At 47.1% G+C, this 24098-nt stretch overlaps 2 protein-coding genes across 2 annotated transcripts; both read left to right on the top strand.

Moving 5' to 3' along the window:
• Positions 1 to 636: 636 nt before the first annotated feature.
• On the top strand, positions 637 to 6339 carry LOC133441188 (hereditary hemochromatosis protein homolog). Its single transcript, XM_061718587.1, has 2 exons — positions 637 to 730; positions 4453 to 6339. Exons 1-2 carry the CDS (start codon positions 673 to 675, stop codon positions 5487 to 5489), a joined length of 1095 nt encoding a protein of 364 aa, XP_061574571.1. The 5' UTR covers positions 637 to 672; the 3' UTR covers positions 5490 to 6339.
• Positions 6340 to 11471: 5132 nt separating this feature from the next.
• Positions 11472 to 15486, top strand: LOC133440762 (hereditary hemochromatosis protein homolog). Its single transcript, XM_061718079.1, has 2 exons — positions 11472 to 11577; positions 13912 to 15486. Exons 1-2 carry the CDS (start codon positions 11520 to 11522, stop codon positions 14964 to 14966), a joined length of 1113 nt encoding a protein of 370 aa, XP_061574063.1. The 5' UTR covers positions 11472 to 11519; the 3' UTR covers positions 14967 to 15486.
• Positions 15487 to 24098: the final 8612 nt, after the last annotated feature.

Genomic DNA, 24098 nt, shown 5'->3' with positions numbered 1-24098 from the left:
GGGAGCTTAAACTTAAAAAGGGAATAACATTCCATCTTTGTAAATCGGTTTAGTTGGGCAATTTTTATCATATAATAATTTAAATATTCGTATAAATTCATCATATGCTTTATCCACATACTTTTCTTTGTAGACTGGTTCCCAGTTAAATGTTATAATGTCATTTTTGAATGCCTCCATAGACTCTTCAGTATTGTCTTGATGTTTTTTTTTTTTTAATATTACAGTGGTGAATTGTGAAAATTGGCAAATGGTCGCTGATATCATTTATCAGAACCCCGTTCTCAGAATTGTTAGTTATTACATTTGTGAATATGTTGTCAATTAGTGTTGCGCTTTGAGTAGTAATTCGGGTGGGTCTGGTGATTTTGGAGTATAGGCTAGGGTATTGGGTATAAGTAACTTTATCTTACTTCAGTGTTTTACTTGTTAAACTTTCAGACGTCTGTCCTCCTCCTCTATCCGTCCGTCAGTAACCAGACTCTTCTCATCAGTTCCGCTCGTGTTTGGGGTTTTGGTTTTGTGAAGCTCGTGTTGCGGCATGTTGAGGCTTCGAGGGCGGGGCCAACGTGCTCTGACAGGAAATATCTTTTCCTCTGATCTTTCATCTCTAAAAGAGAAAGTAAAAACTCAGAAACAGACGAACGGGTTTTTACCAGCAGTCTAATAAATATGTTTGTTCTCCAGCTGATGTCGGGATCTCTGCTCCTCCACCTTGTGATGAGTTCAGGTAACAAATGCTGCTTTTCTTTATTTCTTTTTTTTCCTAGACAACCAGAATTTTATTTTATTTATTTGTCCGGTAGGGAGATTTGTCCTCACTGACAGTACGGACAGGCAACAACGGACACTTCATTCACACTGACCATAAATAAATGATATGCATACCAACAAAGACAACATAAAGCCAGCACAAAAGCGGACAGATAGATCAGCTGTTGTTCAGGACAGCTATGGCTGCAGGGACCAGGCTTTTCCCCAACCGGGCCCTCCTGAACTTAAGAGTTCTGTTCCTGCGCCCTGAGAGTAGTGGGATGATATATTAGTTCAGTCGGTGAGTGATGTCTTGTACCATGGTGTTGGCTAGGCGTGAGATGGACTTGTTATCTAGTTCTGTGAGGTTGGGTGTGGTGAGACTGATTATTTTAGCAGCTGTTTTTGTGATGCGCGTGCATTTGGCCCGGTTGGTGACAGAGCACATTTTAAGGAAACATGTGGAACAGTACAGAAGGATGGTTTGAATGATGCTTTGATAGAATAGTAACAGGAAGTGGGGTGCAACGTATGGTCCTTTAAGTTTGCGGATGGCTGATGGTCTTTGTTGGCTTCTTTTCTGGATGTCCGTGGTGTGCTGATCAAAGGTGAGTGTATTGTCCAGAGAAATTCCCAGATATTGGAAAGTGTCCAGCGTCGCAGCTGTTTGGGGGTTTATGATGCTGAAGTTCTGGGCTGATGGGGGGCTGAACAGTAATTCTTTTGTTTTATTGGGATTGATTTGGAGATGATTATCTGAGCACCACTTGGTTAAATGAGTGACTGTATTGTGATAGTCCAGAGTGGATTTGTTGTCTGAGAGAAGAGCCAGAATGTCATCTGCATATGGGAGATATGATGTGGCGGAAGAGATGCTAGGGCAGTCATTGGTTTAGTGAGTGTACAGCATAGAGCTCGACACACATTCTTGTGGGACCCCAGTTGTGATGGTGAGTGCAGGGGATGTGATTGAGCCCACCCTTCTACAGTATGAGGAAGTTGTGGGTGAGGTGGAACAGACGGGGGAGGATGCTGAGATGGTGTAACTTCTAGATCAGCGTGTTTCTGTAGGGAGTCGAAGGTGGAGCTGAAGTCCACGAAGAAAATACTGGCGAGGTTGCCGGAGGTGCTGGAGAAGGAGGGTCAGCAGACTTTTTAGTTTAGTTTATTGGTCCTTTCAATTTCCACAACACAAATAACCCAAAGTACAGGTGTAAATCAGTGTAATACAAAAAAATATAGAATTTTTTTGGTACATATAAACAATTTTAACTAAAAACCAAGGACAAAAAGTGTAAACTGAAGCCTAAGCTTATGACGCCTACCCTTTTCACAAAAAAAGTTAGCTTTTAAAAATTGGTGCAGTTAGGATTTAGAGAATGAAACAAAATAGATGAATAAATCCATATGAGAAGTTGCTCGAGTATAAACAAAATAACTGTACACAAACATACAGCATATTTCACATGTCATTACTAAATATCATTCCATACAGTATACATGTCAGGAAGGTTTCAGCGAGACCTAGATGCAGGAGAGCAAGAGGCAGGAGTTCCCAAAAATTGATTTATTCACAAAAACTTCACCAAAAACGCTGCTGAGCAGGATATAACATCAGACTGTGAACCACAATCAAAAACTTACAAAAACCTGACTGTGGAAACATGGAAGAAGGAAACAGGACGGACCAGCAAGGAGCACAGGAAAGACAAGACTAGATATACACAAAGGTTAACGAGACACAGGAGCAAACGATCTGGGCAGATGGGAAACAGGAAGGTCAAGACAGAACTTAAACAGAAAGACATGGGCTGTCAAAATAAAACAGGACATTGTCAAATCCTGACTTCACCCCCCCCCCCAAGGGACAGATCTCAGATCTCTCAAAGAATAGCACAAAAAAAAAACAACCCAGGATGGGCGGAGGGGGGTCTGGAGGAGGGCCCAGGCCAACTCATAGTCAAAGTTCAGGGGGGCCGACCGGGCCGGGCCGACCGGCGAGACAGTTCAGGAGATCGCCCTCGGGACCTAGGCTTGGGCTGTGGCAGCGGCTGTGGTGGGGAACTTGGCTTCGGGGCAGACAGAACCCGAGGCGCCGGCTGAGGGGGACAGCGGGTCCTCGGCACAGGCTGAGGGGCATCCGGGACCATCACTGGAGCAAGAACTGATGCGTGCGGGACCACCGCCGGAGCAGAAAAAGGGCGAGGTGCGTCCAGGACCACCGCCGAAACAGGAACAGAGCGGGGTGCGTCCAGGACCCCCACCAGAACAGGCTGGGGCTGGCACCCCCGTCGTCGTCGTTATTGTCGTCGTTGTCTCCCCTGGGGCTGAGAACACCCGGGCCCCCCTCGAGCCAGGCGTGTTCCCAACACGTGCAAACCAGGAATCCAGAGTTCTGCCTCCCGGTAGATATATTGCCAGAAGGAAACTTCCTCCCACTGGGTCCATGCTGGCTGTTCCATTCTGTCAGGAAGGTTTAAGTGAGGACCCAGATGCAGGAGAGCAGGAGGCAGGAGTTCCTAAAAACTGATTTATTCACAAAAACTTCACCAAAAACGCTGCTGAGCAGGATATAACATCAGACTGTGAACCACAATCAAAAACTTACAAAAACCTGACTGTGGAAACATGAAGGCAGGAAACAGGACGAACCAGCAAGGAGCAGAGGAAAGACAAGACTAGATATACACAAAGGTTAGCGAGACATAGTTGCAGACGATCAGGGCAGATGGGAAACAGGAAGGTCAAGACAGAACTTAAACACAAAGACGAGGACTTTCAAAATAAAACAGGAAAATGTCAAATCCTGACAATAAATAAGCACTTACATACACATACACATACCTACACATACACACATACACACATACACACATACATACATACACACATACATACATACATACATACATACATACATACATACATACATACACACACACACACACACACACACACACACACACACACACACACACACACACACACACACACACACACACACACACACACACACACACATACATACACACATACATACATACACACATACATACATACATACATACATACATACATACATACATACATACATACATACATACATACCTACACATACACACATACACACATACACACATACATACATACATACATACATACATACATACATACATACATACATACATACATACATACATACATACATACATACACATGTCCATAGGTACATGCCTATGTGTATTATACCTTTTTCTTATATGTATTAATCATTTTGTATTTATAGGTGCTTTTGAATTGTAATAACGTGCTCCACATTTTCATTTCTGTATCTCAGCTGTTCCACAGATTAACTCCTATCACTGAGATGCATTGTTGTTTAATGTTGGTTCTTGCCTTTGTTTTCCTGAACATATATGTTCCTCTTAGTTCATAGTGGCCAAATCTGCTTTGGAAGAGCTTCTGAATACTGTAAGAAAGAGTTTTATTGTTGTTCTTCAAGGTCTGGTGGTATTTGGGCTCTCAGCAAGGCCTGACAATCGGATGAGAAGTGCTGGTTGTCAAAGTGGGTGAAAAATATGTTCTGGATGTTCAGAAGCAGGACTATTGACAAGACACCTCACTTTTCTGCAACCTCCGATCTTATACTTAGGTAGATCTTCATGTTGTGTCTTACCTATAATTTTCTGCATTCTTTAGGCTTTGGAAATCACTCTCTTTGGGGGTTGTTCATCTACATCTCAGGACCAACCCAGTTTCCAGAGTTCTCCATGGTTCTGATGCTGGATGACATCCAGGTGGGGTACTATGACTCAGACACAGACCAACTGATTAAGGTTGGTGCTGGCGGTGAGAAAGGGGCGGAGTTTGACCTGGGACAGCTAGCTTTGAATGTGCTGCAGAACAATATGATGGAGATGAGGATCAGGTCGGACTTAGTCAAAAAACAGCTGAACCTGACCTCTCCAGGCGTCTACATTCAACAGAGGATGGTGGTTTGTGAGGTCCAGGAAGACGGTCAGCCTATACTCATCATGTCCAGGGATGGTGCGAATGGTCATGATATCGACAGCATCCATTGTAACACAACCCACTTCCTGTACGGCGGTGGTGACGGTTGGGATTTCCAGTTGGACACCATAAGGCAGTTGTACGAGCAGATGCGTTTCTCAAATATCTACCTGCCCTTATGTGCCTTGATTCTGCGACGCCTGCTGGAGAGCGAGAAACACCTGGTGATGCGTCGTGTTCGACCTCGACTACGCCTCCTATCACAGCCGGGGGGGGGCGGGGCCCAGATCACCTGTCTGGCCACAGACTTCTACCCTCGCCACATCAACCTGACGCTGCTGCGGGACGGTGAACCCGTGGACGAGAACCAAATGACCGTTGGCTCAGTGCTGCCCAACGGCAACGGTCTCTACCAGCTGAGGAAGACGCTGATGGTGGATGAAGAGGAGCTGCAGAGGAAGCACAAGTACACCTGTGCAGCGTCTCACCTGAGTCTGGACAACCGGCTGGATGTGAGCTGGAGGGCGGAGTCTTTCCGTTCATTCAGAGTTTACGTCATCTCCGCTCCCGTCGTCCTCCTGCTGGTTGTCGTCATCCTGCTGCTGGTGCTGATGATGAAGATGAGGAAGAGGTCAGGGACAGAGGGCATCTCCATGGAAACACAGGAGAGTCCCGGAGCCAGCAATGATGAGGCATTGGAGCAAGGGGTGGAGGACGGGACGTGAGGACTTCGCTGAAGCAGATTTCCTCCAAATAAACCCCGCCCCCATTGCAGAATTGTGACATTAATCTCATGAAGAAGATGCCAAAGATGGATGAGATTATGATGGATAAGTTAGCTTTCGCCACTTTATTAAACCAAAACTACTGTGAGGAGCCATCATCCATCATCAGCCACTCATCCTCTACGACATACCCCCCCACACACTTACACGCACACTCTTATCTTGGTCATAAAGCCTCCGAGTTCATTTTTCACTGGAGGAGAAAAAATCTCGTCCGCCATTTTTAATCACACGAGACTCAGTCACCATGTAACTTTGTCAGCCATCTTTCTTTCTTTTCACGTGTATGAACAGCCATTATGACACATACTGACACACTGACGCACACACACATACGCACATGTATATAATATGAATATTGTGTTAATGTTTCGTTAGTTGTTGTTTTTGTGTAGTTTATGCATTGGAATTTATCCCAAGTGTGTCAAGGTTGACATTCCCCCCAGCTTTCAGTTTCTGTTTTGCCCCGCCTGTGTCCCATCTGCCCTGATTGTGTCGGCACCTGTGTCTCGTCATGTCTCGTTATCCCCTGTGTATATCTGGTCTTGTCATTCCTTTGTTCCCTGTCGGACCGTACTGTTTGCTCCCCATGTTTTCCTGCCACGTTTTGCTCCTCAAGTTTTTTTATCCCTTTTTTTTAGTTTGTCTTGATCCTGCCCAGCACCGCTTTGTTTTTGCCTTTGTTAAAATAAATCCTTTTTTTGCCAACTCCTGCCTCCTGCCTCCTGCTCTCTCTGCGTTTGGGTCCACACCTTCCCCCAGACGTGACAGAACGGTCCGACCATTATATGGACCCAGCGAGAGAGTGGGTGTCCCTCTGGACTTCCCTCGAGGACAACAGGAGGTTGCTGGAGGCCAATGGCAAGGCTCTCCAGGCTCTGGAGCGACGACGACGGCGTCAGCCCCAGCTAGCCGCTGTTCTGGCGGTGGTCTCTGGCGCGTCGTCGGTGGTGGTTCCGGACGCATCATCCCCGGCTCCGGTGATGGTCCTGGATCCCCCGCAGCCAGAGCCACGGGCCCGGGCACCCCCGCAGCCGGTGCCACGGACCCGGGTACCCCCGCAGCCGGCGCCCCGGACCCGGGTACCCCCGCAGCAGGCGCCCCGGACCCGGGTATCCCTGCAGCCGGCCCCTCGGACCCGGGTACCCCCGCAGCCGGCGCCTCGGACCCGGGTACCCCCACAGCCGGCGCCTCGGACCCGGGTAACCTCGCAGCCATGTCAAGTTCCCGAGCCATGTCAAGTTCCCGAGCCATGTCAAGTTCCCGAGCCATGTCAAGTTCTCGAGTCATGTCAAGTTCCCGAGCCAAGTCAAGTTCCCGAGCCCAGTCAAGTTCCCGAGCCCAGTCAAGTTCCCGAGCCCAGTCAAGTTCCCGAGCCCAGTCAAGTTCCCGAGCCCAGTCAAGTTCCCGAGCCCAGCCAAGTCCCCGAGCCCAGCCAAGTCCCCGAGCCCAGCCAAGTCCCCGAGCCCAGCCAAGTCCCCGAGCCCAGCCAAGTCCCCGAGCCCAGCCAAGTCCCCGAGCCCAGCCAAGTCCCCGAGCCCAGCCAAGTCCCCGAGCCCAGCCAAGTCCCCGAGCCCAACCAAGTCCCCGAGCCCAGCCAAGTCCCCAAGCCCAGCCAAGTCCCCCCGTCACGCCAGCCAAGACCCACGCCAAGACCCAGGCCTAGGCCTCGGGGACGTCCCCCCGAGCTGTCTCGCCGGTCTGCCCAGTCCCCAGGACGGCCCCCGGAACGTTGGCCGTGTGTTGGCCTGCCAACACACGGCCAACGTTCCGGGGACAAAGTGTTATTTCACTATCTTTTAACACTTGTGTAAATACATTCTGATTCCTTTGAATTAGGGAGTTCTTTCTGTTTACTTTGCACATAATTGTTACATTTGCTGGTTCCAAAGGCCTGTGCTCAGAATCCTTCCTTCAATGTTACTTTATGGCACAACCCGTGACATCAGGCTGGCACGCATAGAATAACACCTACTTTGAGACTGATTTTGCTGTTTAGTTATTACTTCCTGATAATTCAGGTGGTTCACGGTTTGGATTTAGTCATTTAAGTCATCTACATTATTAATTATTAATAACTATCATAAGACAATTATTAATAACTCTCTAAGAACTGAACCAGCACCCCCTTTGTTGCATGACATACATGGTGTGAGGCTTCTAATACACCAGCTTTGTGTCAAATCTGTGTAAAATAATCCAATATTAATTTTGATTAAAAAGACATTATTTTTTATGTTAATTGATACCCCACTTCTCTGAAACATAAGCACACATCAGATGTGTTTTGTGTATTGTTTGACTTCATATTAGAGCAAGTGCATTTATTGCACTGTAAAAATGTTAATGTAGATTTGACTATCTTTTAACACTTGTGTAAATAAATTCTGATTCATTTGAATGAGAGAAGTTGTTTGTGTTGATTGATTCATTTTGATAAGTAATCTTCTTTATTAATTCTTAATAACTATCTTAAGACAATTATTAATAACTTTCTAATAACTGAATCAGCACTCCCTTTGTGGGACAACACTAACTAACTCTTCTAACTCTGCATGTATGCTTCTGGATCGACCAATGCTAATATCAACTTAGCAACTACCTGAGTAGTGAAAGGGTCTGACAAAGGTGTCAGACCCACACTAACGTATCCAGGTTCGGCAGTAATGCGCAGCGATTAACAACTGTTTTTTTTTTTTTTTTTTTTAACCTTTGTTTAACCAGGAAGTCCCATTGAGATACGAGATCTTTTTTGCAAGGGAGACCTGGCCAAGACAACAGCAGCAATAAAATACACAATACAAAATACATCACTCAAAAACCAACATCAAACAGTATATCCATTCTACAGACAACAACAACATTCTTCAAGTAAATTGTTTCGTAACAAAGATTTAAATTTGCCAAGGGAAACCAGGGTGCTTAAGTGTGTGAGGTCTTGTAAACCATTCCATGCCAATGGAGCAAAGTGAGAAAATGCAGTCTTACCTATTTCAGTGAGTGCTCTGGGAGTTTTTAAAAGTAACAATCTAGTGGATCTGGTATTGTAGCTGCTAGAGGCTAGACAAATGAGACTACAAAGGTAAGGAGGAAGCTTACCCAAGATGGTCTTATATATGAAGATGTACATGAGTGTTTTCCTCCATAAATAGAGGGAGGTCCATCCTACCATTTGATAAAGTACACAATGGTGAGTAAGCCATTTGGCATTGGTAATGAAGCGCAAGGAAGCATGGTAAACACTGTCTAGCTTCTTTAGCAAGGAGGAGGCAGCATGCATACATATTATGTCACCATAGTTAATAATGCTTAAAAATGTTCAAAAAATCTAAAAAAGTTTTGATCGTTACAGTGACACTGGCAGGGAGAATTTCTTTTGTTTCTTAAAATTCATTTGTGTGATAGTTAACCCTTTTGAGATTATTTTTGGCAGACCTCCTTCAATGGGTGTTGATGTCCCTGGACATGGTATCCTTCCATCAGCTGATCTCTGTGAGAATTCTGTTTTAGCATATTGCAGAAATCGTCAATCCATGTTGTCTCGGATCACTTCACAGTTGGAAGCAGCCCAGCCCTGTCCAGCCAGTGGTTCATAGCGTTCCATCCAACAAGGACACTAGGTTCTAGTAAAAAACCTTCATAGGAAACACTGCAGATCTGTAAGGTGGAATGGTCCTTTACAGATGCTTCTAGTAACCTTTATTGCTGTGAAGATAGCTGAGCGAGCGACCCTGATCCAGGTGACCTTGTAAGAAGGTTCCAGAACCCCCGGATACAAACATTTGTGAAATAGCTAACTGAAGCCTTAGACTTTTAGAACAGATGGAAGCTAACTTCAGTAACACTGCAAGAGGGGATCACCACTTCCCTGCTGATGTTGGAGTTGCTGAACATTGTTTTGATCTGAATAAAGACTGACACTGCCCCTGCCCCTGCCCTTGCCCCTGCTCCTGCCCCTGCCACTGCCCCTGCCACTGCCCCTACCCCTGCCCCTGCCCCTGCACCTGCCCCGGACCCAGCCCCTGCCCCTGCACCTGCCCCTGCTCCTGCCCCTGCACCTGCCCCTGCTCCTGCCCCTGCCCCTGCCCCTGCCCCTGCAACTGCCCCGGACCCAGCCCCTGCCCTGCCCCTGCCCCTGCTCCTGCCCCTGCTCCTGCCCCTGCACCTGCCCCTGCTCCTGCCCCTGCCCCTGCCCCTGCCCCTGCCCCTGCACCTGCCCCTGCTCCTGCCCCTGCACCTGCCCCTGCTCCTGCCCCTGCAACTGCCCCGGACCCAGCCCCTGCACCTGCCCCTGCTCCTGCCCCTGCCCCTGCCCCTGCCCCTGCACCTGCCCCTGCTCCTGCCCCTGCACCTGCCCCTGCTCCTGCCCCTGCCCCTGCCCCGGACCCAGCCCCTGCCCTGCCCCTGCTCCCCCCCCCCCCCCTTGCTCCTGCCCCTGCTCCTGCTCGGGCTGTTCGAGAGATGCCTCTTATGGGTGCAGAAACACTGGGAGTGTTGGTGGCTTCTACTGTTAACTGGGGTTACTGATAATCGGCAGGCTGTTAACAACTTCAGATGGTTTACGGCATCATGTGTGGGTTTGTGGCCACCGAGTTTACCAGCCTATACCGCCGAATTGGTGTGACACGTGTTATCTAGCAAAACTCTGGGGCTGCTGGGCTGTGCCGGGCCTCCAGGGGGAGATGGGAGTGGTGAGAGAATGATTGTCCATGTCTTTGTCAGTGAGTGTATGTTAGTATGTTAGTGTGAATTGGTGGAGGGTGGAGGCTGGAGGGTGTGGAACTCTTGGCCCCATGATCAGCCTTTCCCGGGTGGCTTTCTTCTCGACTGGCTTCTGGTCCATCACCGTAGGTTTCCTGGCTGCCTCCTCCCGTGGTCATGGGGGCTCTGCCCGGGGCTTCCCTCTGTCATCTGCTGGGAGTGGACTGATGGGGGCGGGGCTTGCTGGCAGGGGGGTTTCCTCCCACCCTCTTCTGGTCCTCTGGCCCTCTCTTCTGGCCCTCTCTTGATTTTCAGTTTCAGAGACCTGGAATGGTTGCTGTTTGTGTCTCTGCCTGTTCCTGTTTCTGTTTGTTTGTTTTCTCTCTTGCAGATTCCAAAGGCTTGGATTCCCCCCCCCCCCCCCTCCGATCCCACTCACACATGTGTAAAAAAAAAAAAAAAAGATTCATACAATGATGAGAAAACTGGCTTACAGGCTTCTGGCCAGTTATTGCTACCTCTGAGTGTTGAAGGAAAAAACATGATTAAGCAGAAACATTGAATCCATGTTGAATCCATGTTGAATCCATGTTGAAGCCTGGTCTGCGACAAACAAAATACGTTGATTCAACATTGATTACACGTTGGCATTAGAATTGGATGATTGATTGATGGTTGAACCCCCAAAAAACACGCCTTGTTTGTATAAAACAATTCTTTTACAGACATTTAGTGGTGCTTTTTAATACTGCGTCCACTACAGTGTCGTATCAGTCTAATGATTTTACTACACCTGGTGTTATCATTTGTACTAGTATTTATTGAGGATTGCTTTATAATTGAATCCATGTTAATAATGAGTAGTTTTATTATGATTATATTGAAGGTGATATTTTTCTGATTTTGTAGCACCCCCTGGGGGCCACGGCGCCCCAAACATGTGCCTATACAGGCCAGCCGTATCTGGGAAAATAATACAAACACGTAAAAAGAAGGTTAATAGATATATAGTTGATGATAATTCAACGAGCTGCCTGAATGAGCCTCAGGAGTTCATGCAGGAACAAACCTGACTGACGGGATGGACTTTGTTTCCTCATGCTGTGTGTTCAGGTAGGAGTATTACCTGTCTGACTGCAAACACCCCCATGTTCTTCCTCATCCTGATAGGTTAAAGCTCTTTAATCTGCCCTGCTTCCTTAAAAAAAACAAGCAGTAAACACACAGAGACAGAAACAGACGATTGGGACTGATCAGCGTCTAATAAATATGTTTGTTCTTCAGCTGATGTCGAGGTTTCTGCTCCTCCACCTGGCGATGAGTTCAGGTAACAAATACTGCTGGAAACAGCTGTTTTTGTTTATGTCTTTAGCTTTCTTTTTTTTTAAAAACCAGAAGGACGACTAACGAGAACACACCTGACTTTCTTCAGCTTCCGATCTGAAAATTAGATGCCGACTACTAAATATCTCCTAGTCTCTATTAGTAAACGATCTAATTACAGAGAGCAGGAGTGATATTTTCTGTTTAACACATAGTGGCTACAGGAGGGTATCAGGGTATCAGGGCCGGTGTTCTGCCAATTTCTGCCCGGGCATTACTTTGTGAAAATCCACTGTGCACACACACACTTTCCTCCACACGCTGTCTGTTTGGTTGATACAGACTGTTGGGGCGGGTGTTAATCAAAACAAACCAATCATCTTGCCCTCCTCACATGCTACTGGCCTGAGTGGCCTCTGATTGGCCTGGCCTGACTCTCTCACTTAGAAAAAAAGTCAGATAGCCGGCGCTACAGCAGCCTGTAAAAAAAAAAGAGAGAGAGAGAGAGGGACGCAGGCGGCAGGCCAGGCCAGCATGACAATACTGGACGAGATCAACTTATCCCTAAACTTAGGATGTGTACCACAGGTTTTCAAAGTTGCAGTAATTTACCTTTACTTACCTTTACTTAAAAACCCTTCTCTTGACCCAGAGCTAACTATAGACCAATTTCTAATCTTCTATTTGTATCTAAAATTCTGGAAAAAGTAGTTGCAAGTAGTTGCAAGTCAGTTGCCAAATGTGACCAATTGTATAGAAATGATCTGTTTGAAGTTTTTCAGTCAGGGTTCAGAATGCATCATAGCACAGAGACAGCACTGGTTCGAGTCATAAATGACCTTCTTATGGCCTCAGATAAGGGATTAGTGTCCATACTGGTTCTACTGGACCTCAGATAAGGGATTAGTGTCCATACTGGTTCTACTGGACCTCAGATAAGGGATTAGTGTCCATACTGGTTCTACTGGACCTCAGTGCTGCTTTTGATACTGCGTTTACATGAGTTTAATTCCTCTTTAATTCAGAATTAAAATTAAATCCCATTTAAAATGAGTAAAAATTACCATGTAAACACCCAATTTCAAATGAAAATGGCCGTTCCGAATTAAACTTAATTCCGAAGTAAGTGGCTGGTTTATTCCGATTTTTTTTTCTAACCTTGTCTGCACACATATTAATGGTTAATACCATGCTGGTAAAAACCTAAGGCATATATATGTGCACTGTTACTATATTTAATATATATACATATATATACGCATACATACGCATACACATTCTGTGTGGGGGGGGGGGGGGGACCTCTATTAAGGGCTGTCCGGTCTCTATATGATCGGAGCAGGAGTTTGGTTCTCATTGCCGACAGTAAGTCAGAGTTGTTCCCGGTGCATGTTGGACTTTGGTAGGGCTGCCCTTTGTCACCAGTTCTGTTCATAATTTTTATGGACGGGATTTCTAGGCGTAGCGGACCTGCAGCATGTGGTGGGGGTGGTTTGAGGCCGAGTGCAACGCGGCAGGGATGAGAATCAGCACCTCCAAAACCGAGGCCATGGTTCTCCACCAGGAAAGGGTGGTGTGCCTTCTCCGGGTGGGTGGAGAAGTCCTGCCTCAGGTGGAGGAGTTCAGGTATCTCGGGGTCTTGTTCACGAGTGAGGGAAAGATGGAGGGTTAGATTGACCGACCGATCGGTGCAGCATCCGCAGTTATGCGGCCGGTGTACCGGACCATCGTGCTGAAGAAGGACCTGAGTCGAAAGGTGAAGCTCTCGATTCACCGGTCAATCTACGCACCTACCCTCACCTATGGTCATGAACTTTAGTGTAGTGACCGAAAGGACAAGATCACGGATACAAGCGGCCGAGATGAGTTTCCTGTGGTGGCTGGACGCTCCCTTAGAGATAGGGTGAGGAGTTCGGTCACTCGGGAGGAACTCAGACTCGATGCTCCTTCACATTGAGAGGAGTCAGCTGAGGTGGCTTGGGCATCTTTACCGGAGGCCTCCTGGACGCCTCCCTAGGGAGGTGTTGCAGGCATGTCCCACCAGGAGGAGACCCTGGGGAAGACCCAGGACACGCTGGAGAGACTATGTCTCTCGGCTGGCCTGGGAACGTCTGGGACTCCCCTCGGAAGAGATGGAGGAAGTGTCTGGGGTGAAGGAAGTCTGGGAATCACTGTTGAGGCTGCTGCCCGCGCGACGTTCCGGATAAGCGGCGGAAAATGGATGAATGGACCAGAAGGATGACTATTGACAACACACCTGACTTCTCTTAAGCTTCTGATCTGATGATCACCCCGATCTTCACGTTGTGTCTTACCCATAATTCTCTGCATTTTTTAGGCAAGCACTCGTTGTGGGCGATGCTCACCTACATCTCAGGACCAACCCAGTTCCCGGAGTTCTCCGCAGTTCTGATGCTGGATGACATCCAAGTGGGGTACTATGACTCAGAGACCAACAGAGTGATGAAGGTTGGTGCTGGAGGTGAGAAAGGGGAGGAGCTTGATGTGGGACAATTCGCCTTGAATGGGATGAAGAACGTCATTATGAGAATGAAGATCAGGTTGGGCCTAGTCAGAAAACAGCTGAACCTGACCTCTCCTGGCGTATATGTTCAACAGAGGATGGGGGTTTGTGAGGTCCAGGAAGACGGTCAGCCTGATTTCATCATGGTCAGGGATGGTGCGAATGGTCATGATGCCGACAGTGTGCAGTATAACACGACTCACTTCCTGTACACCGGTGGTGACGGTTGGGAGTTCCAGTTGGACACCATGAGGCAGATGTATATGAAGACGCGTTTTTCAAACATCTACCTTCCGTTCTGCATCCAGACTCTACAACACCTGCTGGAGAGCAACAAGCACCTGGTGATGCGTCGTGTTCAACCTCGACTACACCTCCTATCACAGCCGGGAGGGGGCGGGGCCCAGATCACCTGTCTAGCCACAGACTTCTACCCTCGCCACATCAACCTGACGCTGCTGAGGGACGGTGAACCCGTGGACGAGGAGGAAATGACCGTTGGCTCAGTGCTGCCCAACGGCAACGGTCTCTACCAGTTGAGGATGGCGCTGATGGTGGATGAAGAGGAACTGCAGAGGAAGCACAAGTACACCTGTGCAGCGTCTCACCTGAGTCTGGACAACCGGCTGGATGTGAGCTGGAGGGCGGAGTCTTTCCGCTCATTCAGAGTCCACGTCATCTCTGCTCCCGTCGTCCTGCTGGTTGCTGCCATCCTGCTGCTGGTGCTGATGATGAAGATGAGGAAGAGGAAGAGATCAGGGTCAGTGGGCATCGCCATGGAAACAGAGGAGAGTCTCAGAGCCAGCACTGAGCCAGGGGTGGAGTACCGGGACGTGACTGCTTCACCAAAGCAGTTTTCATCCAAATAAACCCCGCCCCCAGTACAGAATTGTGACATGAATCTCCTGACGAAGACGCCAAAAACGGATGATACATTTATTGTGATGGAAAATTTAGCCTTTGTCACTTGATACAAAAATCAAATGTTTAAAAGGCAGAAAGGTTTTTAGATTAGTTCATCCTTCATGCCTGAGATATGACATGTCACATATTTAATATCTAAGTTAAATTTATTATTTCTTTTGTACACCAAAAGTAACACTATTCGACTGTTGCTAACTATTGGGCCACGGCCCTTTGTTCAACATGTAAAGACTTAATGTCACTTCTGAGGCCTAGTTCTGAGGCCAGCCTTGTCAGTGTCAGCCAACACTGACACTGACACAATAACGCACACACATACACACAGTCACACATGTATATAATATGAAGTTTGTGTTAATGTTTAGTTAGTTGCAGTTTATGTGTAGTTTAGGCATCGGAATTTATCCCAAGTGTTATGTCACTATCTTTTTACACTTTTGTACATAAATTCTGATTCCTTTGAATTAGAGAGTTGTTTGTATATGTTACATTTGCTGGTTCCAAAGGCCTGTGCTTGGAATTCTTCCTCCAATGTTACTCTATAGCGCCACCATTGACACCAGGCTGGCAGGCATAGAATAACAGCTACTTTGAGACTGATTTTGCTGTTTAATTAATTTCCTGATAAGTCAGGTGGTACCCCGTTTGAAGCCTTAAGCCGCGGTTAGACTTGCAGTTGGTGCCTGTGTTCGCGTCCGTTCTCGTCCACACGTTCCTCGCGTAGTACGCAAGGACAGCCCCTCATACCGGTGGTGACCGATAGGGGGCAGTAAGCAGAGCAACAGCAGAAGTAGTAGCAGCAGCGGTAGCAGATTAGAACAAGTTTACAGGACAATATTGGATGATGTAGGCGATTATAACATCGTGTCAATGTGTTTGAATGTGTATGAATGTTTGGTGGTGGTCGGAGGGGCCGTTTGGGGCGATATGGCAGCCACGCTTCCGTCAGTCTGCAGGGCAGCTGTAGCTACAGACGTAGCTACCACCGGGGAGAATGTGGATGAATGAATAATGATCTCTGTAAAGCTCTGGGTGCCTTGAAGGGCGTTATATAAAACCAAGTCATTAGGGCCCGAGCACTTACAGTGCGAAGGCCCTATTGTATATGTATCGACATTGTATATCTACTGTAAGAATGGGCGTGGCAAAATGGCTCAACAGCGCCCCCTTGAAAACTTTGTGCCTCAAGCCCCACAATACGGTTTGACGTACATGCACGAAAATCAGTACACACCTGTATCATGTCGCAACTTAAAGAAAAGTCTCTTGGCGCCATGGACGAAACGAACAGGAAGTCGGCCATTTTGAACATTCTGAATTCATCGCATAATTTTGGAGCAATGCCATTCCTTCGAGAATTAATACGGCCCGAACTGTATCGTGAACCCAGATGTGTTATATCAAAATGTGCGTCTCCATCCTGCGACTACGCGCATTACTTTTCTCTTTCAAAAGTGTTACCGTGGCGACGCTAGACGCCAAAAAGCACACCCCCTTCATCTAATTGGTCCATATTTGATAGTTCCCCAAAAGTCACCAAATTTTGCATGCAAACCAGGCCTGGCGATAAATTAAATTTGGCTCAACAGCGCCCCCCTTAAAACTTTGTCCCTCAAGCCCCACAATACGGTTTGACGTACATGCACGAAAATCGGTACACACCTGTATCATGTCGCAACTTAAAGAAAAGTCTCTTGGCGCCATGGCCGAAACCGAACAGGAAGTCGGCCATTTTGAATTAATTGTGTAATTAATCTGATTGGTCCATATTTGATAGTTCCCCAAAAGTCACCAAATTTGGCATGCAAGCCAGGCGTGGCGATAAATTAGATTTTTCATGGTTTGCATTAATGGGCGTGGCAAAATGGCTCAACAGCGGCCCATGGAATACTTTTATCTGCCATAACTTTTGAATGGTTTGACATAAAGAGTCGTGGGTGGTGTCGACGACGGTCCACCAGCTGGTGGACAGGATGAGGACCGGAGGGACGCTGAGGGGCTTCCTGAAGAGCGACAGGACCAGCGTAGATCAGTACCACAGAACGTTGTCTGCGGTCCAGTTTTACACTCACAGAGCTCCAGCGGGCTGCTGGCAGGAGTCGGTGCTGCCACCAGACCTGGAGAAGCTGTTCCTTCAGGACGGCCATGAAGAGGCTGAAACCGAAGCGCAGATCAAAGTGGAGGATGAGTTGCGACTGGTGGACCGGCTGTCGGTCAGAACGCGATACAGAACCAAGGAGAGACGCAACCAATGCAACAAACCAGAACTGGCTCGGAAGGAGGACCGTCGGTGAATGGACCTCCTCTGACGGAGACAGGTTCTGATCATGATGGTTGATCAAGAATCTATTATCTGCACTGTGATCAGTTTTTACTGGTTTATGAGGAAAGTTCAGGTTCTGGTTTTGTTTTAATTATTTAAAAATCTGTTTTTTACTGGTTAAGGGTCAGATTCCCTTGGCCCCCTGGACGAACCTCTGGTGACGTCAGAGGCACAGGCGGGGCTTCGGGGGGTACTGGGGGGGCCCAATGGGGCCCGGGCCGCAAGCCCCGCCGCCCGTAAATTTTTTTTTTTTTTTTTTTGTGGCACCACTTGGTTCATATTAGGTATAAAGCATTGTATAATATGTTGTGCTGAGATTTCCACACTAACAGTTAACATTAAAACAAAAATTACAAGTGAATCTCCAAATGTATTTTGGGTAAAATAGTTCGTCATCAACAGCCGTCTATCAACGTCATACGTCATCATGGATCACTTGTCAACAGAGCACAGTAATCCTACAGCCTAAACATCAGCGGGAATTATAAACACAAAAGTGGAGGGATAAAACGCAAAGAAAAAGAAAAAAGGGAGCAAGAAAAAGCCAAATTGCCCGAGCTAGACGCATATTTTGTTCGCCCTAATCCTCCTCCTGTGGGAGATGAACCTCACGTTGTTAGCAGCGATTCATCCCCGGGCCCCCGGTTGAGTTCGCGGAGCACAAGGCTCGCCGAGTACCCTCAAGTAGTGGTGAGTAGGCCACAATACTTCAAATTGAATTTGAACTTGTATGTGAATTTATGGGCCGCCATGCCAGTTTTACTACACCACTGTCATTAGTTGAAGTGGATGACAGTGATTTCAGAGTTATCTGGTCGCTATCCCTGGTGCTGAACTCCTACAAATGTGTTGAATTTGTGTCTAAAATGTATTTGTTTTATTAGGCTATGTTTTTGTAGTTCTTGTGGTTTGTTGGACTTTGTCATGTCATGCAGTATCATTATATGAAGTGGGTTTCCGCTATCTGTGGTGCTGATAAATACAATCAAACGCTTTGGATTGTGTGTTGTAGCGTGGCTTCAGGTGCTGCTGGCTTGTATGAGATGAATAACTGGATAGATGTATAAAGTTCACAAGCTTATCATGAAGAGGAAGAAATCGAGGACGGTCACGTCGCCCAGATCGGCGTCACCAGGGCCCCTCCCTGGAGCCAGGCCTGGGGTTGGGGCTGGAAGGCGAGCGCCTGGTGGCCGGGTCTTTGCTCATGGGACCGGGCTCAGCCTGAAACGGCAACGTGGGCCCGCCTTCCCGTAGGCTCACCACCCGCAGGAAGGTCCATGAGAGGCTGGTGCCATGTGGGCTGGGTAGCAGTCGTGGCAGGGTGCCTTGACGACCCAATCCCTGGACCAAAACCCTCACCGTGGGGACATGGAATTTCACCTTGCTGGGGGGGAAGGAGCCGGAGCTTGTGTGGGAGGTTGAGAGATACCGGCTAGAGATAGTCAGGCTCAACTCCACACATAGCTTGGGCTCTGGAACCCAGAATCCCTGAAGGAGAGCTGAGCTCAGTGTGGGGCCCTCCCTGGGTTGGTAGAGGATGGCAATGCCTAGGACTGTCACTTAGGAGCACTGGGTGATATAATGGGGAAAAAATCAGGCTAAAACAATTTTTGAAAAAAAAAGAACATTCATTGATTACAAATGGTCCTTCGAGCCGGAGGCTGAGCCACACACCACACAGTGACCCAAAATGACTGATGGCAATAAACTGATGGAATGGAATTATGGAACCACTAATGAAGGTCAGGCTACTTCTACTCAGTATATGGATGGATCCCAAGGTGTAATAGACTCAACCCAGCCTACCACTAATGAGGCTACCCCTGAATTGTCTCAAACATCACCTAGGCCAGTGATTCTTAACCATAGGGCCGCGGCCCAACGTTGGGCCGCGAGCGCCCTCTAGAGGGCCGCAAAAAGAATTCAGTTTTGTACGTGTGGGCCGCGGGGGCCGCGGGACTGCATAGCAACTCCCGACCAAATGAGGAGAAGACACTCAGCTAGCTGTACGTGTAATAGTAAGAGAAATGGTGTGTATTTACAGAAAAAATCATTTATTTTGCACAGAGTAGGTTTAGATCCACCAGGATCAGGGATTCTACGGCGTAGGCTCTGCGTCGATTTACGCGGAACCATAATTCAGGCTTAAGGCGGACGTAATTGAAGCCACCATGAGAAGGGGGAAGGGGGGCGTGATTTGCCAGTGATTGCCCGGCGGCGGCTCTGGGCGGGACACCTGGGGCGGACGGCGAGACCTGGGGCTCGCAGCCGAGAAGGAGACGAGACTCCCGGGGGAGCTGCCCCGCGGAGGCGGGCCGGAGAGCGGGAGGAGCCGCCCGACTGAGCGGGAGCCGACGCGTCCCCGCGGCCGTGGAGCCCGCTGCCGCCCGAGCGGCAGCGGGCTCCGTCGTTACTGCTGAAGGATGGTAGATGCGTGGGCTGAAGTGTCTGCTGGACTGGACTGTTGTTGCAAAAGCATCGGAAAGTGACTGGGCTGCAGCGCGTCGCAGCCCGTCGCAGCTGATCAGGCTCGGATGAAGCCCGACACGCTGAGTCCTGACAACTGATTAATTTAATATCTTAAATAAAATAAATCTTAAAACACCCATGTTTGAGTCCAGATACAGCTGTGAGGCAGCTTTCTCCACAATGAACATAATTAAAACTAAATATCGTTCCAGGTTCACCAATGAGCACCTTCACATGTGTATGAGAACCTGACACCATCCAGCCCAGATTTAAAGTCCTGGCAGGAGAAATTAGAGCTCAGTTCTCTCACTGAACGACAGAAAGTGAGGGCATAAGATTAAGGGGAAGAAAGAAAAACTGCAAAACTGTTCAATTTCTAAGATGTGTTTATATTCATTTATTATAAAAACGTGTTGAGACAATTAACAAAGAAAAGGGGAAAATCAAACTGCTGGTAGAGAAATAAAATAAGATAGCATTTGAAAAATAAAATAAAATCAATTTTATTTTTAAGAGAAAAAAATATGTGTAATTCAAGTTACACATGTTAAGTGGCAAATATTTTTGAAATGTACTTTTTTTAATCTAACAGTCAGATGCAGATGTTGATACAACTATGAGGTTACTTGAATATATACACACACATAATATATATATATATATATATATATATATATATATATATATATATATATATATATATATATATATATATATATATATATATATATATATATATATATAATGATGTTCTGGACCTTCGCTTGAGTAAATTTTCTCTAAATGGACCTCTTAATGTTTTAGTTGAATACCCCTGCTATACAGTGTTAATATTTAACGGGCCCCGGGCCACTCTGTACTGAAAAAATTGGGCCCCAAGGTCAGAAAGGTTAAGAACCCCTGACCTAGGCCATCTACCCCTGCTCACCAAACAGAGCCCCACCTTTCACCTAAACCATCATTGTCTACCTCTCATAGAGAGCACCAAATCCCTTTGCCATCTGATGAAATATCAACTAAACCCTATACACAGCCAATCAGCCATGACCTAAGGGCTAGACTTAAGAGGGATAGGCGGCCTCCTGACTACTATGGAGCTCATATGCCACAACAGAAGGCATTTCCACGATCCCATGGCTCACATAGTTCTCACAAAAGGGACTCTTTGTACCAACTCAGCCTCTAGTCTCCCTACAAGCACTCAATTTAGTGAAAATTCCAGGTGCAGCCATGCTTCTAATTTGAATAACAAACCCCCAATGTTATGGACTTGTTCGTAGCCTCTGCTTATGGAATACCAAGGCAGGGAGTGGAACGAGAGAGTGACTTTGCCCTTCTGAAAATGACTCTAGATAATCTCCTTGACAACCACTCACATCTTACTGAACAGTATAAATATCAGATCCTCAACATCTGCAGCACCCAGGAGCCAGAAAACTGGCCAGATCCAGCATGCATGATTCAACACCATATTCCACAGCTCTCCTAGCACTTCAAAAGAAATAATAAATGGCAAATTTATCTACGTGAGATTTTAGTGTTAATAGCTGAATGAGTCAAACAGTGTTAGTGCGTTTGCGGGCTAGTTTTTCAAACCATCGCTGCTCCAGTTCATTGCCACCAGCATAAAGTGTACGACGCCAGCTGCTATGGTTTTCAGCCATCCTTTCCCAGCTAGATGTATCGACATTTAACGCTTTCATATCGCGTTTCGCAACATCCTTGAAGCGAAGAAGTGGACGTCACAAAGCTCGCCGTAGAGGATGCACTTGGGCAGCCGGTAGTCTGGCAGTCTGTGCAGGTGACCAAGCCAACGGAGCCTTCTGATCTTCAGAGTTTGGAAGAGAGATTTGCTGCCAGCCCGTTTCAAAACTTCTTCATTCGTGACCCTGTCCTGCCACTTAATTCCCTGTATGCAACACATATGGAAGGAGTTCAGCCTTTGTTCTTGACGGGCATATGTTGTCCACCCTATTTCAAAAGAAATAGGGTCAGCCAAAACTCCTAGTCCAGAGCGAAATTGGATCAATATTGAATTCCCCTTTTATTTGCATAGGTTACGTAGAGGCCTTTGATGATTTGCCCCTTTCTGTCCATGCTCTGGTGGGAATGTTGCTGTCCCTAGAGGACCCTAATGGATCTGAATTAAGATGTGCCTCTCATGTTGACAGACTCCTCAGTAAACTCCCTGTGCAGTACAGAGATGGATTTGTTGAGCACTGTATTAATCGTGGTATTCTGACCGGGCAGGCAAGCCTAACCTATTCCCTCTTGACCTTTCAAAGTGGCTACAGTTAAAATCAAGAGCCAAACGCATATCAGAGAGAGCTGTTGAGGGCCACAAGCAGGAAAGACCACGAACAGGAAAGGAACACCAGCCCCCCAGACAAGTCTCCTCTGTCTACCTGTCAACATCTGAGATAGATGGCACACCAAGAGCTTACATCAAAGACAAGGTAAATGTAAATAAGCCCAAGCCTTATTGTCCCCATTGTAATGTTAAAGACCACTTCCTTGGTTCATGCATAGAATTCAAGAAACTCTCCAAAGCTGACATTATAAAATGAATCAAGGAGAAGGACAGATGTCTTAAATGTGGGAGAACACACAAAATGGACAAATGCACACTAAAACGGCCATGCAACATCTGTAGGGAGGTTCACCTGACTGTTCTCCATGATGTAAGTGCAAACAAGTCAGCCACAGCGATGTTGACATCCTCTCCCTCAAACCTCATCTACATGGATAAACGTAACCGCTCCTGTAAAGTCATGCAGAAAGTTGTTAACATGTCTCCTCAATGGGGAAAAGACCCTTGCAACTCATGCAATCCTCGATGATGGTGCAGATATATCTATTCTGCTCCCTCAAGCTGCCCAGTGTTTAGTTAAGGGCCAGCCAGCTTACTTCAAACCCAGCACACAGTCTCCTTCACTCTTACTTGCTTCAGAAGTGAATTGCTCAGGAATGTGAAAAAACTCTGGCAGATTGATAATTTGCCGTATGTGAATGAAAAGACAGCCACAAGGTCAAAACAAGACAAGCTAGCTCTCACTCTTCTCCAGTCTAAGACATGTAGAGTAGAGTAGAAAATTGGCCACCGCACAGAGAAGCGATGGGGTATAGTCTTCAAATGCTTAACAACACGCTGTATACATCTTGAGTTGCTTGACAGTATGGATGCAGATACATTTCTAATGGCATTCAGAAGATTTGTCTCACGCAGAGGAAAACCTTTTGAACTCCTCCATGACTGTGGGACTAATTTCAGAGCTGGAGAGACAGAGCTGAAAAATGCATTCTTGGTCATGGCACCAGACCTGCAGCAGCAACTGGCCCACACACAGTTCAATCCTCCATCTGCCCCACATTTTGGTGGAAGCTGGGAACAAGAGATAAAATCAATAAAAATGGCCCTCCATGTTGCAATAGGAAACCAACCAACCACAGAGACAGTTCTACACGCAGTCCTCATTGAGGTTGAGGGCATTTTGAATTCCAAACCTCTCGGATACATCTCCTCTAACCTTGCTAATCCAGACCCAGTAACGCCAAATATGTTGCTGATAGGGCGGCCCGACTCCTCTCTTCCTAAGGCAATCTACTGTGCAAGTGAGCTCCTCGGCAGGCGAAGATGGCGTCACAGTCAGATCCTGGCTGATCATTTTTTGGACATCCTTCATTCGCTACTACCTTCCAAACCTTCAAAACAGGCAAAAATGGAAGACTGACAAGAAAAACTTGGATTCAGGTCAGGTTGTACTGATAATTGAACCCCAGTATCCTCGAGCATCATGGCCTATCAGAAGGATAACTGAAACCTGCCCTAGAAACGATGGAAAGGTTTGCAGTGCCAAGGTCATTATCCAAGGCCGAGAATACCTCCGCCCAGTATCCAGATTGATTCCACTGCCTGAAATCACTGATGAAGCCCGATAAAACGTATTTGCTACACAAAGAAAGTGTCAGGTCATGTTCCCTCCTCTCCACTAGGAGGAAGCACCCAGTGGTGGCTCAGGGTATCTGTATTGGTACCTCCCATCTTTATAAATAGAGGTCTGAAGATCACTTCCTCCTCTTTGTCTCCAAGCACTCACACCTTGAGTGTTTGTTAAAGGAGCATGAGGCTCCTTTTAAGAAATTAGACTCTCTAGCGCCACCCTTCGCCACGGCGGCCATTGGGGGTACTGCAATCAACAGTGAAGCCGGAACGGGAGAACGGGGAGAACGTGCATGCAGCGTCATGTGACGTCACATCCGCAGGACAGCGCGGGAAATTCGGGCC

The sequence above is a fragment of the Cololabis saira genome, chromosome 3 (genome assembly GCF_033807715.1).
Source record: "Cololabis saira isolate AMF1-May2022 chromosome 3, fColSai1.1, whole genome shotgun sequence".
NCBI lineage: Eukaryota > Metazoa > Chordata > Actinopteri > Beloniformes > Belonidae > Cololabis > Cololabis saira.
This window is presented reverse-complemented; position numbering and strand designations above follow the sequence as displayed.

Coding starts and splice junctions, on each gene's coding strand:
- LOC133441188 (XM_061718587.1), top strand. CDS start 673: ATGTTTGTTCTCCAGCTGATGTCGGGATCTCTGCTCCTCCACCTTGTG. Junction 731..4,452: donor CCACCTTGTGATGAGTTCAG/GTAACAAATGCT, acceptor TGCATTCTTTAG/GCTTTGGAAATCACTCTCTT.
- LOC133440762 (XM_061718079.1), top strand. CDS start 11,520: ATGTTTGTTCTTCAGCTGATGTCGAGGTTTCTGCTCCTCCACCTGGCG. Junction 11,578..13,911: donor CCACCTGGCGATGAGTTCAG/GTAACAAATACT, acceptor TGCATTTTTTAG/GCAAGCACTCGTTGTGGGCG.